This window comes from Egretta garzetta, unplaced genomic scaffold (genome assembly GCF_000687185.1).
Source record: "Egretta garzetta isolate BGI_Z169 unplaced genomic scaffold, ASM68718v1 scaffold814, whole genome shotgun sequence".
NCBI classification, from domain to species: Eukaryota; Metazoa; Chordata; class Aves; order Pelecaniformes; family Ardeidae; genus Egretta; species Egretta garzetta.
The window spans coordinates 216,359-234,102 of NW_009259417.1; the positions used below are offsets into that span (position 1 = coordinate 216,359).

Sequence of the window (17,744 nt, forward strand, 5' to 3'; positions counted from 1 at the left end):
CAGGGAGCGGGGTGCCGGGGTCCCCCGGGCCTGTCCCCTCGGAGGCGTCCGGCGGCGCCGTGTCCGCTCCCGGAGAAAGTTTTAGGCAAATAAATTGCGAAAACGCTCCGGTTTATTCCTTCCAACAGCTTGTGCGTTACCCCTCTGTGGTGTTTCATTCCCGAGCCTGCGAAGGGATGAGTGCTCTCGTAGTGTGTACCTGGTTTTTGTTCTTCTTTTGTTTTAAAAAAGCAGCTGTCAATGGGATTGCCATGGCAGGCTGAATGCTTTTGGCTGCAGGGAGATTTTTGTCTGTTTTCTGAAGTTAAAAAAAAATAATAAATTAAAATAATGACTTTGTAGGCTCTATTCAATAGCTTCCAAGTGTTCAAGAATAACCATTTTATTACCAAAACTTGTAGGGCTGGAAAGTTAGGACATGTTAAGTATAGTTGTTTAGTGCCAGCAGGTGTGTTTCATGTAGAGCCGAACCGTGGAGGCTGACGGTCAATGTGGGTGCTGGGTTCAGTTGCATCCTCCTGGAAGCCATCAGTGCTGTCCAGGGCGGTATCCAAGGGCAGGGCAGGCTCATAACCAGCCTTTCCCAGTACATCACTGGCCTCCTGAGGCTTAGGCTTCAGCGTCTTGTGTACAAGAATTTGTTTCTTGCTAGGCCTTTCCGATTTTTAGTTCTGATCGTCGTAGTCTGATTTTTTACTTACTTCTTCCCTTCCATTGGGAAAGGTGGTAGATAATCATTCTTACAAATGATATTGTACACAGCTTTATAGACTTCTGTTGTATCCCTTTGTTTTTTATTGTTTTCAAGCCGAGAAGGCTTCGTGGTTCCCTGCATGGAAGCTGTGCCATTTGTTAGGTTATCCTTCCTGTCTTGCTTGGTAGCTTTTTAAAGAATTGCCTAGTATAACCCCAAAGTCTTGTTCCCAACAGTAATAGATAACAATCGGCTCTGACCTACCTAGTCTCACATGTAGTATTTTACACTCCTCTACTTTGCAGTTAATCATCCAGTATTTCAGTGCTGTGAAGTTCTGATTCTTTGCAGTCAGTCCCTGTCCTTGCTACCATACCTGAGAGTAGCTTTATCATCAGGCTCCACCAGTTCCTTTTTTACCATCTATTCTGCACCATTAGTAGATATGCTTATCAGCTCTTTGGTGACCGTTTCTTTCCTGGTTCCTTGCCAGATAACTTTTTAAAAATATTTTTGAGTATATTTAGTCTTTTTTGAAACATAACTGCTCCAAAATATTGTAACTTATGTAGCATAGAAGTGCTACGTATTCTGTTACATGTTTGGAAAGCACAAATTTCAAGTAGCAAGGGAATGCTCCAAGGCAGATTGAAGTTAATGACATCAGTGGACTTTGGCTCATGTCATGAGAGTATTGACTGGGATCCCTGTTTAACAAATCCTTAGTTGTTATGTCTATTCACATTTATTTTATTGTATTCTTTTGTCAAGAAATATTAAGGTCATTCATGAGCATCCACAGCATCAGAGGCTTAGAAAGAATGTAGGCCATAGAAACTTGAAGGAATGTTGTGGTAGTGAAGTGTGGAAGTCTCACAACTGTCAGTGCCCTGATTGTTGGCGTTTATTTTTGTAACCTTCATTAAATGCAAATTGAGATATTTTTGATTTTTCTTTACAAAGATTTTCAGAAGTTACCCATTGAAGGGTCTGAATCCTGCTTTTAATCTAATGGAAGTTCTGAAGTTCAGAGTAGGATTTAACATCCAGAAGTCAAAAGGAAAGGCACCTGATCAGTCATGTCACTTGAAAAACTGCATTTTATATCTGTGCAAAGTAGTTAGTCTTTCTTCTACAGCTGATTAATGTAAGTTTTAAAAATTGCTTAACTTTTGTTATTATTAAATGTAGCGTTTGACAAATGAGATATGAAGCAATAATAGATCACTTTACAGTGAGCTTTTTTCATGGGAAAAGTGTGCTTATTATGCTTTAGATGAGTATTTTACACACGTCTACAAATGTACAAATTGCTCATGGAGAACAGAAGATGCTTCCTTGCCCTGAGAACTTGGAATGTGTATACTTGCTGAGAGTAATCACAGACTTTGCAGACTATCTCCAGACTTAGGACTAATGCCAGTTCTTCTGTATATTATACGAGTACAACTTTAATTTCTAGATCTTTCATGAAATGATGAGGCATCTGCCTGGCTGATGGGTAAAATATATTTCTAGTATTGCAGCTAGTGCTGCAAAGTCAGAATTTTGACGTTTCTGAGGGTATGCGTTGCTCAGAAGATGCTCTGGATTCTGGAAGTACTTGTGAACAGGACCCCACTGTAGTTTGAATTTTTCCAGGTTGTCTTACAAAGACTCTTGACTTTACTTTCTCTCCTTAGAAGCACTGAGCTTAACGACTATCAGACCACTTCAAATTGTTTGGGTAATGACAGTGATGAAGTTGTTGGTTTTCTTTGTTTGTTTAATCAAATCGGGGAGGTATTTAAAACTCACGTAGATACTAAATTAGAGTTCATGCATGATTGCTGTCCCTGCAGGAGGACTGTAGATCTCGGATATCTGTATCTGCAGATCTGACTTCAAAAAAATGCCATTCTGTTTTCTTTCAGTGAACTGGAGCGTCTGAGCAACCTAGTTGGTAAACCATCTGAGAACCATCCCCTGCACAATAGTGGACTGTTGAGCCTAGATCCTGTTCAGGACAAAACACCTCTTTACAGCCAACTTCTTCAAGCCTATAAATGGTCAAATAAGGTAACAGAATACATCAATGTAATTTAGTTGTGTATTCTTACAGAATGTTTGATTTGTGATGCAGTAGACCTCTGAGTGCTTGAGACTGTCAAAATTACTGAGTTTGTTATGAGGTTGAGGAGCATCATATGTACCTAAATATACTTCTAAGCATAACAATGGTGCTTTAATTGAGAGGAGACTTTTCTGCAATGTGTAGGTGTGCCCTTGTTTTTCAAAAGGGGTGTTAACTCCCAAGCAGAATAATCATAGAATGGTTTGGGTTGGAAGGGAGCTTAAAGATCATCTTATTCCAACCCCCCTGCTATGGGCAGGGACACCTTCCACTACAGCAGCTTGCTCAAAGCCCCATCCAACCTGGCCTTGAACACTTCCAGGGATGGGGCATCCTCAGCTTCTCTGGGCAACCTGTTCCGGTGCCTCATCACCCTCAGAGTGAAGAATTTCTGTCTTATATCTAATCTAAATCTCCCCTCTTTCAGCTTAAGGCCGTTACACCTTGTCCTATCACTACAGGCCTTTGTAAAAGGTCCCTCTCCAGCTTTCTTGTCAGGCCCCCGTCAGGCACTGGAAGGCTGCAATCAGGTCTCCCCGGAGCCTTCTCTTCTCCAGGCTGAACAATCCCAACTCTCTCAGCCTGTCCTTGTAGGAGAGGTGCTCCAGCCCCCTGATTATCTCTGTGGCCCTCCTTTGGACTCAATCCAACAAACCCATGTCCTTTTGTTGGGGGCCCCAGAGCTGGATGCAGGGCTCCAGGTGGGGTCTCACGAGAGCAGAGCAGAGGGGCAGAATCCCCTTCCTTGCCCTGCTGATCACGCTTCTTTTGATGCAGCCCAGGATACCGTTGGCTTTCTGGGCTGCAAGCGCACATTGCTGGGTTGTGTTGAGCTTCTCCTCAGCCAACACCCCCAAGTCCTTCTCAGAGCTGCTCTCAATCCATTTTCTGCCCAGCCTGTATTTGTGCTTGCGATTGCCCCAACCCACATGCAGGACCTTGCATTTGGCCTTGTTGAACTTCATGAGGTTCGCACGGCTTAGAAATTGGATAGGTATCTTTCCTTCTTTGCTCTGAATATAGTCTACTTGTGGGTTAAAAAACCTCCTTTCCTCACATCTGATTTTATTAAGTAAGTAAATGTTGCATTATAGCAATTATTACTGGTCTCTTTTGAGTACCGTTATGTTTCAGGTTGCCTGTTCCCATCCTGAATTTTTTGAGCATGCTTATTACTTTTTATAGAAATATTTAAATGAATATGTATTTAAAAGCTTTCTTGAAATTATCTTTGAAATACTAGTGAGCTGTTACAAAATGTAGAAAATGGATTCCTTTCTGTTATGATAATTGTTACTAGTGAGAGATTCCAGAGTTGAAGCTTTTAATAGCCTTACACAAGACAGCGAGAGTAAGCAAGAATAATAAACGTGAAAATATTTAGAGCATTAAAAGAAACAACTCCACTTTAAATTATTTATTGCGATGCATGAACAAGGAAGACTTTCAAGCTACACAAGTACTTCATAGGCAAATTCTTCTTATACATTGAGTCGACCAATCTAATATTATTCAGATTTAAAATAGAATACTACAGTAATGTTTGTATGAATACCACAATAATGTTTGTACAGTCACTTTTCAGAATACAAATATGTATTAATGTCTTCTAAAATCAGTAGAATTCAGCATTGACAGAAATTTGGTATGGTTGGAAAACAGGGGACATGAAGGATTTTTAAGTAGAGATTTATTAATTGAGAAAACGTTTCATGTTTGCTTGTGTTTCTTGCTGTTAGCAGCAGATTATTGGCAGTGAAGAAAAAATAATTTATTTGCTACTTTCAGAAAAAAATAAAACCATCTAACCTTTATACATGAAAACTTCTAAATGTGTAATGCAGTTAAGTCTTCAGTGATTTAATTACTTCTTTAGGTTATTATCAGAGTAAACTCAGCTGGTAATGAAGTAGCTTTGGCAGAGTTGTTCTAGTGGAGGTTTTTATTAACTTAGAGTGTTATAGAGCTTTGAAGAGCAGCTTTTTGTAACTCTGGATTCTGGTTTCAGACAGCAGAAAGTTTTGGCATCCTGTGCACACAGTTACATGTTCCAGGAGAAAAACCAGTTGTGTTTGTTTTTTTTTTCTTTTATCTCTGTTGTCTTTGACTTCTGTTTTACAGCTAAAATAAAAGATATTGTTTACATTGTATTTAAATAGCTGCTTTCTACCCAATGGTTCTTCTGAACATTACTAGCATCCTTTCTAGGGTTTGCAGTAACCAGCAGGCATGGGGAGGTTGTCCCTGTTTCTAACAGCAGGTGTGCTGCCTCTGGGAGGGTATTAGCTGCTGGATTTGCCATTAGTGGCGAAGACCCTATTGATGCTTGTTTATATGGCTGCTTAATTCTTCATTGCTAACTACACTTCCTGAGTAAGTGTTATTTCATTACATCTTTTGGCTGCCTTCTGTTCTTATTATGTGTGTCTGGTGTTTTCTGTTGCTTTGAAGAGAGGATTTAGATGTGGTGATGTGTCAATACACTTTATGTCTGTCTGCATTTAATTTTTAATTTGTGACCCCTTTGTGGCTTGCTTGTATTTTTGATGAGCTGAGATAAGGGCATTTTCCTCTCTCTTTGATTGTTCATGCATTACTGATGGCATGAATAGCCACATGGCTGCCAGGGGAGGATAGATGGAGTAGAATTTCAGGGCTATTCAAAAAGGCAATTCAAAAAGGACATTCATGAAATATAGGTAAAATGAGTACATAGACTTTGTTGCATGTTCCAATGCATTCTGTTTATTTTTAAAATGTGGGGAAGCTGGTAGTAGTAGCTTGTGGGACAAGAATGAGTAGGGTTGGTACTAACAACTGGGCTATCTCATGAGAAGCAAATTATTGTTCAGTGTGTCAAAGCACTATACATAGTACTATAGTACTATATTTAAAAAAAAAAAAGCTTTGCAGCATTATTTTTTATCTAAAATTGAAAGAACAATTAGAGGCCTGAAATGGTAATTCTTAAAAAAACCGCAAAACACCAAAAACCCAAACTAAAAAAACCCCAGCATATCAAAAGCTATCCTATATAATAGTCTGCTTGATTAAAAGCTGAGTTTTTTAGTTGGTTCGCTTATATCAGTATTTCTGCTTTGGAAACGCTAGTCTTGGCCAGCTTTTGGAGAATGGTGACAGTAACCTTCCAAACACCATAAACCACGTGAAGCTCTTCAAAGCATAGTAGTACCAAAATGGGGTTGGTTTTTTTTTTTTTTTTTTTTTTTTTTTTTTTTAGTGTATGAATGTACCAAAAACTTAAGCGGTTTTGTAAATCCGGACCATTACTTATCTATATTTGCATCTTTGTTTTGATGTTGGGTCAAGCAAATGCCCAATGTTGATCTGGTCTTGGATGCATTTTTGGGTTATGTAGCAGTGCTGGGTGGGAAGTGTAGTGGAGATCGTACTCACAGGCATAAATAGAAAATTCTGTTTAAGATATGAATGTTAACATAGGAGATTAGACTTACTTGACACTTCTCATCTACTTTTATTTACCACAGCTATGGCTGGTTATGTATTGTGAGGAGACTCACTTTTAGGTGCAAATTTACTGACCTAACTCTTTGGCTTAGTGCAGTAGAGGTTAACTGCATTTAATTGTGATTTCAGAGATATTTGCCCCAAACCTTACTTTACTGCTCCTGTGAGTCATAACACTGGTTCCTCTGTTTTTGAGTATCTTAAGTTCGCCTGCTCCAGGGGTACAGAAAAGTACAGTGGGAAAAAATTAAAACTTTCCTTATGGAAGTGTGTTACCTTGGCAGCACTTGTTATTTATTAGCACCTGCTATCCTGATATTTACTTACTGTAGTTTACCCAATAGTTTTGCAGATGGTAAAGTTGTCCATATAATGGAAGCAGCTGTTTGGGAACACAACAGCTTGACAAATGCATTAATTACATACACATGCAGCTGTAAAGGAACTTTGCTTTTCCAAGTCTTTAACAGAGCTTACAGCTATAGCTGAAAAACCCAGGAAGTTTAAGGTGATCTTACTGCAAGCAAGAGCTAAATGGTTTTTCTTCTTTGCTTTAGCTGCTTTTATGTATCAGTAGAAATCATATGAGTAAATTACTTTGCTGGCTGTGGGGTGCATGGAGGCATGTAGTAGTATTAGGTCAGTATTAGGTCTACTTCATAAATTTTTTTCCCCCCTCTTCTTCAATTTTATTTAAGAAAAGAGGTTTTCTTCATTACAATTGAAGTGCTGTTTCCCAGAAGGATCCATATGTGCCCGCTAATGTAATACTGAAGATATAATATTAGATAAGATAAAAATGATCCATCATTCTGTATGGGTAATGCAGATAAAGTATTACTGGTAAGTTAGGAAGTTTGTAGAAATTTTTTTTTTTTTTTCAGGTGGACTGTCTCTGTTTAGTAATTGTAGTTGAATTCTGGTTTAGTAGTTATGTACATCTTAGCTGTTGAATTTTTTTTGTAATAGGATTGTTGTCTCAGCAGCTGAAATCTAGAAAGGGTTTCTGGTTTATGCGTGCATGGCCTGATGCTACTTCAGAGTCGGGGCTGGACCTGCAAGGTGTTGCTGCCTCACCTCTCCTTACCAGGAGCTTGCTTCTTGCATTATATTGGAATTCAAGGGAAACTACCACAGGGGAGCATACATCAGCTATAAGTTTAGATGGAAGGAGTTTTAAAAAGTCACTTACTAGACTGAAATACTGATGAAGAGTAAAAAGAGATGTGACCTCATATTTGTGACCGGGTACTGGAAGAGCTCGCTTCTGTTGCCTTTCAGGACGCTTGCATAAGAAATGCCCTTATGCCTTCCTTCTTCCTGGGTGCTTCTTGTTTTCTGCAGTAGCTAAGACCGTGATCTCATGAATAAGAGTGTCATTTACTAAGCAACTGCGTGTTTCTTGATATTTGTTCTCAATACTGGGTGACAGAGGGGTTTTGTGGGCAAAAAATACTTGTAGATGATGTGATTAAACCCGTATTATATACTTATCCATGTATAAAATGTTTAGTGAAGCTTGTGATGGTGTGGTTACCTGATCCAGTTCCAGTAATGCTGACAGTCAGGATAGATGCAGGTTTTTGGAATCTGTGAGTTTGAACTTGTTCTTTGAGTGGGATAAACTTTTTGTTTTCTATCTGCTGCTACAGTGAGGTTAGTTATTGCCTGGAGTGTGTATTTGTTCATCCTCTTTGCCCTTGGCAGAGCATTTGTATACCCTAGCCGTGTGCATGCCCGAGGCAGTGTCTGTTAAGGCATTTCCATTGACTCCAGTGGGACAGAAAATATACAGCATATTACTTGTCCACTGAGCAAGGCAAGTGCTTTTATAGGGCAAGTTTCCCCTCTCTTATGGGGTGCTGTCAGTAGTTCATGCCCAACATTCACGCTTTAACCACTGGTAGAGATTTTTTGCTTATTTGCTTTTATTTGTTTATTTGAAGGGTATATGCAAAATGGATCAACTACCAAACCAACACTATAGAATTACTTTTTCTACCGGACCTAAGAAATGTTGAGTTTGTTGCAGAGCAGCAAACTAAGTCTTCTGAGTTGTTGAGTGACAGCAGCATTACCAGAGTTTACTTGCCCAAGTGAAAATACTGTCTTCTAGAAGTCATCTTTCCTTTTTTTTTTTCCCCTTTGAAGTAAAGAGTTTGTTTTCAGACTTTCAAATAATATTATTAACAGCAGTAGAAGTGGAGGAAGTTTAAAACAATTGTAGTCTTGAACAGGTGATGTTATTTTAAATTTTTCCTTGATTTTAACTTCACTGAAGTGCAGTGTTATATGTTCTACTGTTTCCAGAGTTGCATTTGTCAGCTATAGTCCAGTTCCAACACTTCTATAGTTTGAAACCATGTGCGTAGGTGTACGTGAGTGGTGGTGGTGGTGGTATCGCTTTATCATCCTGAGATGGTACTTAAAAACCTTGATAACCGTGTGTTTGGAAAGGCTATTATCTACCACTTCAAGCAGAAAGCAAAAAATCAACTTTTCTGACTTTGACTCTCTGTGTGAGTAGGATTTAGATCAAATTAAATAGTTTACTCATCTGTGAAAAGATTATGGCAACTTGCATAAACTTTACAGTATCACTGTATTCTAAATATTCCAAGTGAACAAAGCTGGACAGGAGTTGTCATAAATGTATTTAAAAGTAATATGCTGGCAAATACAAAATGAAAAAAAATTACTGTTGATCTGCATGTTGAAATACACTAAAAATACTTGGATTTAAGTTTGTTGCTTCATAGCTTCCTCTTGTTTTTACATAATTTTAAAATCGAACTGTTGAGATAATTACCATTAATGAGTTAAAGTGATTTTCTGTCACATGACAGAAGTGAAAAGGAATATATAGTTTTTGTTTATTAAATTATTTTGATGTGTTCCCTGATAAATTGTTTGTATAAATTGTTTGTTGTAGGTCTCAAAAAAAGAAATCGATAGAGCCTGTAGAGAAAGTCCAGACTTGTTACGACTGCCCTTGGTAGCTTAGTATCGATTAGACACAAATATTGAGTTTAATGACAATAAATTACATTAAATGTTAAACATAATAGTGGAGGAACACTGTTGAAGTAATTTTTTTTTTGTTCAACTTGATTGTAAAATGAAGTGTTCATTCCAAGGAACATTAATTTTAAATTTTGGATGTGCTCAAACATTTTGAATTTAATGTAGTTTTACAGTAGCATGGACAATGTAACTGAATTATTATGTTGGCAGTTCTTCGGAAGTTCAGGCAGATGGCCAAGATTTTGTCCTTTCAGGACTTTTTTTCCTACAAAAATGCAGTGTAACATTGTGACATACCGTTACATGGAAATCCAGCTTATTCCGCTGAGATTTCATCCACCCAAATTGGGAAATATTTTCTTTTCAGGTGTACTGTAATATCAGTGATAGACATGTGGCATTGAGGAAAACTGTATCATGGTAAGCAGATCCTCTGCTTGCCCAGTGCTTCTGGAGGTTGCTTTCAAAGATCCCCTGTGCTTGCTGGGGTAGGAGTGGGAAGGTTAGTGGTGCAGCTTGAGATACTGGGATTCTCAGTGAGTAAGAGCTCTAAAGAAGTTAATTAAAGAATTTGAGATCTAAAGTGACCAAAATCCCTTGGCTTGCTCACAGAAGGGAACAAATGAACAAATAAAATAAGATTTTAATTGAAGCAAAGTGACAAAGCCCCTACAAGGATCTCTCTGTTGCACTCTGAAGAGCACATTTTAATCTGCTTTGTAAGAGCAGAATCAGTGCTTCATAGAGGGAGCCGGAGTGGAAAGGCTCGTAGGGATTACTGGCTGTGGACTCCTTTCCTGCGCAGATAAGCCATGGGAGTTTGTATTCCTCTCACTGGAGAAATGAATGATGCACGAACTGGTGTTTTCTTGTACATGGGGCACAAAACAGGAGCTGGGCCACTTGGATTCTATTCTTGCTTTTCTTATTAATTTTTGTTGTAACCTTGAACAGGATGCATGATTTTTCTGTGCCTCATTTTTCTAACAGATAAAATAGGATAATAATACTTAACCTACTTCTTGGGAGAGCTTCTAGTCTAAATGTGTCTCAAGTGCATTGGGTTCTTTGGACAGAAATGCTTTGTAGATGCCAAGTATTATACAGCTAGTGACTAATGTTGTTTGCCTGGCAGTCTGGAAAAATGCCCTTTATGGGCTTTTAATTTTGTGCGATTTTAGGCAAATGTTTTGGTGAAATGCCCTTGCTGTTCAGAATTACATTAATGGCTTGTTGGTTTGTTTTTGGTTTTTTTTTTTTAAATATGACTAGGAAACAGGTGGTTACCTCTTTGCCTCCAACTGCCATAGTTATTAATTATTGCTCATTTCTCTGCCTGGAGAATACTGAGTTTTATTATTGCAGAGTAGATTTTTAGTGACCAGCTATGACAGAGGTGGCAAATCCAGGTAGTTTGCAAATTATCCTGGATATTGCAGTGCTGTGGGAAAAAGCACTGGAAAAGCTATGAGGAGGAAAAAAGACCTTGCACCAAAATGAAAGCCGGGGGTGGGGGGAGGGTATGGGACTGGAGAAAGGAAAAAGGTGGTACAAGAAATTTTTCTGAGGGTCTCCGAGCTATGTAATAGTAGTTTAATTAAAAAAAAAAAAAAGTAAGAGAGAAAAACAGTAAAAATAGTGAAAACCATAATGAAAACTGGGAAGCTTATAATAATAGCAACAGTAAAAGTAAAGGCAGAATCACCAACTATTGTATGTTGGGTAGGTTTTATTCTCCCTAGAGATCCTGCCTAAAGCAGCATCTGGGGGCATTGGAGATGGGTAACACCAGTTATGTCCACCTTCTTTTTGGTGGGTGCATCTTCCTTCCTCAGCTGAGAGTCCCTGGAATCTGCAGCTCTTGGATTCTTATGTTTCTTTGTCTTTGATTCCTATGCTGGTTTTGAACAGAAGTCCAACCTATGGCTATCCTAATGATTTTATTGTTACCATGTTACTATAAAAATGTTCTTGACATGTAATAATTGGAACAAAAAGAAATGAAAATTGCCAGTTTCTTTTTTTTCTTTGCACTGCCAGAAAGATGCTATGGCAGGTGAGAATTTGCCACCTTGTGCCAGTATAATTCCTGTGAAGGTTAGTTGAATTTCATTGACATTTTAGTAGACTGAATTTAGTTTCTTACTTCAGGAAGAGTGATGATGAGTACCTTTGTCATTTAAAAAAAAAAAGAAAAAAGAGAAATAATTAGCCTTTGTTTGGGGCTTGTTTGTTTTGTAGTTGGATGTTTTAGATCTGTGATATTCCCAGCATTGCAATAGAAATAATTCACACTAGGATGCTATTGTGAAATAAGTTTATGTATGTCCAAACAGAATTTGCCTTTTTTTACTGAATTGTGCTAGAATACTTTGTTTCAAACCTGGAGCAGCCTGAGAGCATGGTATGGTGTTTTTCTGTTGTTGTGCCTGGTGTTTGTTGCTATTCAACAGTATTTTTCAAGGCTCTGATCAAAATAATGCTGTAAGCAGTACTGGTCTCACTTTTCCTAATTATGGGAAGTGATATGTCAATACACACTATTATAAATCACAGCCCCCTTGTCAGCTGGTGGGAATTATTTAATGCTTTGCAACACCTTTATTTGCTAATGAGTGGGGTTTTTTTTCCCCCTGTTCCTTTGATAAGTATTAATGTTCTAGCTGTTAGCCTATTTCAGGATGGAAATGATTGATGCTCTATTTTAACCAAAACACTTCTGCCCACTCCCGGTTCTTCCTCCCCTAAGTCCTTTTTTTCCTCTGCAAGAACTCTTCATACAGTTCATGTTGGATGGCTGGATTATGTAATTTGCAAGTCAGTGATCACTTTCCCTTTTGAAGCTGTATAATGTGGTCATCAAACCAAACTGGTTAAAACTATATTGCTTTGTATTAATCACAGACTTTGAATCAAGTACAGGCACAGAAATGCAGTGTGTAGCTGAATAAGTCATTAGAGAGGAAGAAAAGACTTTGCTTTTAGAGGGTGAGAAATACAATAAATCCATGTTGTCTGGAGATTAATTGAAGAATATGTAGGACTGCAGAACAAGAACAGCACTGTGAGAAACCCTCAGACCCAGCATTCCTTTGAATTTCACATTTGCCTGCTATCTCAGCTCTTGGTGGCTCAGACTGACTTGCTACTGGTAATGAAAGCCTGACTTATTTTCCAGTGGATAGTGGCCACCACGAAAGCACAGAGGATGTTTTGAAAGAGTCAAAGTTGTGTCTCACTTTTCTTTGAGGCAAATTAAAAATGTTTATAAAGAGTTTGAGGACCTTCATATAAAGGGCATTCAAGGAATACGAACACTAATATAAAATAACTGATGCAGGTGATAAGCATCCCATTGGTATTCTTTATATGGAAAAGATTTTTTTTTTTTATAGCTTCTAGAGGAAATCAAATAAAATAGAAAATTTAATGATGTCACCCTGTTGCTCTCTATTATTGTTGTTGTCAGGTCTTTTTGTGCTACTGTTATTTGGTTGTGGTTTTTTGTTTTGTTTTTTTTTTTTATGCAGAGGTGCACACATCTCTAATCTTCTTTGGAGTTCTCTTTTGGAGTTTCTAAACTTGGCCCCCTCTGACTTACCTGTTTGAATTGCATATAAGCAATATTCAATTCTTCCTCATTGTATCTTAATCAGATACTGTTGATAACTGGGCTACAAAACATGGAAATAGCCTAAAAGCTAATAAAATTGAAAATGGTCTGTGTAAAGAGCTGTATGTAACCTAAGTGCAGTTCAGATCACTGGTTTGGCTACTGTTTCCTGGAAAGGTACATTTGGCAAAAACATGGCAACGGTTTTGTATTCAGCAGTAGTTAATACTGAGCTTCTGGTGTTGAAGGCATGTAACCTAGAAGGTCTATGGTGAGTCTTGAAATCTCCTGCCTCTTGGGACCGATGCATACTGATTTTTATTTTCCTGTGAGGGAAGAATAATCCTGCCCTGTAGGGGTGGTGGTGTTTTGTGGCTCTGATGCTTGACAATTGAAGAATGTGAATAAGGAATTACAGACCATGACATCAGTACCATTACTGTTCACATCCTTGCCTGGTTTTTGGTTTTAACCTAGGTAGAGGTTTACTGAAAAAGATGTGCAGTTGATCTCAGATGACCTTTCAGAGTGAATTTGCTCTTTCCAAAATACTTCTGTTAATAAAATAAAATTTTATTGATAACTTGAAGTAAGTTGTGGGTTTTCCCTAAAGTTGTAGATTTCACTAATGCTATTAAGGAAGTACATGCTTTGTAGTAGATGTGGTCATCTTGCGTTCTTCTGAAAATGTTTTTGCAGGTGAACTTTGTTTCAGATCTGTCCAAACATCTGACCCAGCTTTTAGGGATACTTGAATTTGGTGTTCTGCTTTCTGCAGGAGCTCTGATAAATGATTATTCTTCTATAGAAAATCAAGACTTTGCTTCTGTTGTAAAATGCTGCCTCTTGAGAGATGGGCTTGGCTTTTTTCTTTCCCCCTGTTCCCTGTAATTATATTCTTCTGTCTGGGGTCAGCTGGGAGTAGAAATGTGGAAAAGCAATATTCTAGACCTGGTACTAAGAGTTATAGCCTATGTAACTTTATGGCTGACTATCAGGCTTGTTTGGTAGTTGCAGAAACATATCTTGGCTCTCCTAGAAGTTTGACTGGTGTCACAGTTGGGCAGGTTTGGGGGTTGGTAGGAGCATAGAGTAGAGGTGAGAATATGAATGTTGCACTCGGAGCTACTTCACTCCTAACTCCATTTGTTGTTGGTACATCTTCTTGGTGTGAGCTAGCATTTAAATCGATTAGAGTTGTAAAATCCTGGAGCTCTGGAGATAAAGATGACTTATCAGTACATGTTATCGCTTTCTCTGCCAATACAAGATTAGCCCAAGCATGTATAGCAGTTCATTTTATCTAATTTTAAATGCCTGAATGTAAGGCTTGCACAAGAAACAAAAAGCATGAATAAAATCTTTCACCCACTGACATTTGTTCAGTTACAGTATACCTAGAAAAAGATGTCCTCTGAATTAATAGAAGAAGATTTAATGAAAGCTGATTGAGCCTACCAGTTGGTAGTCTTTCACATTTTTCATCTTTTCACACCAAGATCAAACGTTTATGTATCCTGAGCAGCGGTTCCCTTGTTGTGCTCTTCTGTAAGGTTCTTGGCTTAGTGCGAAGCATTCATTCATGCTCTGGTGCTCCACTGAGTTTGCTGAGAACTGAAGTACTCAAGTTTAATGCCTAAAGCTGGACTGTGTGAGTAATCTGAAAGCTGAAATGGCGCATGACTGCAGTTGCACACTTGCCTGGTGTCTTAGTGAGTTAAAAATGCATTTCTTGGAGCATGCATATTTTTTTATATGCTCATCAATTGGCTTGTTCTGTTCTTCAGAAGCACATGTACTGATGAATTGACAGTAATAACTAATATACTTATTGGGTAGAATTAGTATATATCATTATTATAAAATGTAATGAACATGTTGAAATGCTAAGGATATTTTCAAGATTACTTTAGATTTGGTTGGAAAGCAAAGTATAATGGCTACATCTTACAGAATGTAATAAAATCACAGGGGCCTTTGATGTTCAGAGTTGTGCTTTGGAACAAAGTTCTATTCCAAACCAGCAACAGTCTTGATTAATTTGGTTGTTTTACTTGGATTCCCTAAGCTTCTGTAACTAGCAGCGTCATAATGTAAGAGGTGCTTTGTATACTGCATGGGCCATTAGGCACAAAGGAATTATATCTAGATGTGACATTTTACAGTATATTCTAAAATAGATGTATTTACTTCTCGTTATATGAAACTGCAATTCCTGTGGAAATCAATATTGAAAATACCCACTAACAGCCTCCTAGGATCTGCAAGCATGCACAAAAAGGAGCCGTACGCATGTGCTGTTACTCGCAAGTGGTGGGTTAAAGTGAATTATTTTAATCTTTTCATGTCAACAGCAATTGAGAGTATTTTCCTTATTGCAACATCCTGTTACTGCTACAGAAGATGCAGCGAATGTGGACTAGAGCAGAAAGAGTCCTCAGGTGTCTTTAAACTGTTTTAAGCTGCCCATGGTTTGAAAATATTCAAGAATCTGTGATATGAGCTGTTTGACATTTTTCCTATTCCAAATGCTCAAAGGAATACATCTACATAAAGAGTGTTAAAAATGAGAGAGTCTTTGCAACAACGTCTGGAATCTCAGAATGTTACTTTATTTCTCACTTTTGGCTGACCACCACGATAAAACAGCTGAATCAAATACATTCTTTTATGTATAAAATATATTTTTTGGGTCTTGACAGCTTGTTTCCAGTTTTAGTCTAATTCAGTTTGAAACAGCTGTTCCTAATCTCTGCAAAACAGTTTTTTTGATGGAAATCATGACATTCTCAACTACTGCAGTGTTACTGGGCTCTATCTCATTTCAGAAGTTGGCTTTTCTTTATGTTAAAGGAATTCTTCATTCAGAGAAAATGTCACTTTTCTATCAGATAAGCTGCAGTTAGAAGAATAATAGCGGCCTCCTCCCCCCAAGGTTATCTCTCGATGAGGTTGGATATATGTTTCTCTTCCTGCATGACTTTTAAGAAAAAACATCACTGTGTGTTTTACCATGAGTTAGATTTTTATTCTCATGTTCCCTGCCCTACCCATGTGCTTTCAGTTGGGTTCTATTTAGAGTTTTCTCTGCAGTTGTCTCTGCACTCAGACTTAACAAGTTCTCTGGCTTGCCTTATGGTTCAGCTTTACTCTGGAGTCAAATCTTGTATTTTCAGAATTTTCAGTGTAGCATTTTCAGTTTGCTCAGTGACATCTTTTTTGGTTGGCTGCACTGATGGTGCCTCTTCCAAAGCTGTTTGTAGAAAAGTCAGTAAGCTCTCTTGTGCCTGATAAAGCAAAAGCTAACCTTTCATTTCTGATTTTCTGGTTCTTTTGGATAACCTAGCATGTAATACGGAGTGAAGTTAATGACTTTCTGCATAAAAACTTGCTATCTAGTTGACTGTGTGAACCCAAGTGTATGATGATACTGTGTGTGGACATTTCAAAACATTGCTGATGGGGAGGCTGAAGGTTTCGGGAGTGGCAGTGTTACCAAGTTTATAGTGGGGCTGGAGGGACTTATGTTGTGCATCCCCTTCTTTTCCTCTGTCCTTAGCTTGGTGGATGAGGTTTCACAAGTCACTATGTTATGCATGTCTTTGTTTTCTTGTCTATAAAATGAGGATTGTGCTACAGAATGAGTACTCTGAGAAATCTGTGTATGAGTAGGATCACTAATGGTTGCTGATCTCGCTTCTGAGCCCACTACAGATGAATACCATCCTGAAGCCTCTTTTGGGTTATTTTGTTAAGGTACAATTTACCAGCTGAAATAAAACGAACATCTAACATGACACAAAAGCTTTACTACTTAAAGAGCTGTTAAATATGTTTTCAGTTCCAAATTCAACATTTTGCCTGGCAAATACTTCAGAGTGTTTATCTTTTTCCTTGCATTTTTTTTTCCCACAGTCTAAAGAACCTGACTTGGGGCTGCGTTAGGATTAAGTGAGATTTCTAGCATCTTCCTTCCATCCCTCTTGTGTACCTTGTATGAATACATCCTAATAACTATTGATATTGCATTCATCCTGCAAGAAGCGAAGACCTTTAGTGTCTGCTGATGCTGCAGTTTTGATGTTGTGTTTTTCTTGCAAGGAAAATCAATTGAGACAAATCCTGGTAACTTTTACAGCAAAATAAAATGGCTATGCCAGGCAGCCGTTGGAAGCTTTCTGAGTATGGGTATGCTCTTAGATCACATATACAGGGTTGTTCCAGCAGAATTGATTGGTTGATCTACTAGATTTAAAGGTCAAGTGTAATCACGTTTCGGGAAGATTGAAGAAGATATAAAATTGCTACTCTGCTTTTCTGGGTCATATACCTGCTTCTGGGCGTCTTTGCTTTTCCCTTGTACATCTTAATTTACTTGGCTAAAGCATTAATACGTAAAGGGTGTGAGTCAACAGGCTTGCTTTCTCCTGTCGATGAGGGAGCTAGTCAGTTGTATTTCTTCCAAACCAATACCTTCCCTCTGGAAGACCTGAAGTGGAGAGGAGTTGCCCACTATGCTCTGCAGAAATGGAAGAAACAAATCTCTCTTTCAGGGGAAGGCTGTGAGGAAAGCTGAAGTCTAGCCGTCTTGTTAGATGATCCGTTCAGTTACTAGGATTGACACATCCAATGGATGATACTGTCTGTTCAAAGCGCAGCACAGATGGAAGAGAGGGATGGCATAACCCTCTTAATGGGTGGAGACCTTTGATTGTAGGGAATCAAAAGAACATCTCATTAGTAGGTTTTTTTTATGTTACAGCTTGCTATTATACAGATGGCCGTAGAGACCAAGCAGCTTTGGAATATTA

The 17,744-nt window shown here is 38.3% G+C and overlaps 1 protein-coding gene across 1 annotated transcript in view; it reads left to right on the top strand.

The window, feature by feature from the left end:
• MED27 (mediator complex subunit 27) overlaps positions 1 to 17,744 on the top strand; it is a gene marked incomplete at its 3' end in the record, with an annotated part of 99,966 nt that overhangs the window by 22,892 nt on the left and 59,330 nt on the right. The window contains exon 2 of the mRNA XM_009636845.2: positions 2,608 to 2,752. Within this exon, the coding sequence (XP_009635140.2) occupies positions 2,608 to 2,752 (145 nt within the window). The remainder of the gene's footprint in view (positions 1 to 2,607; positions 2,753 to 17,744) is intronic.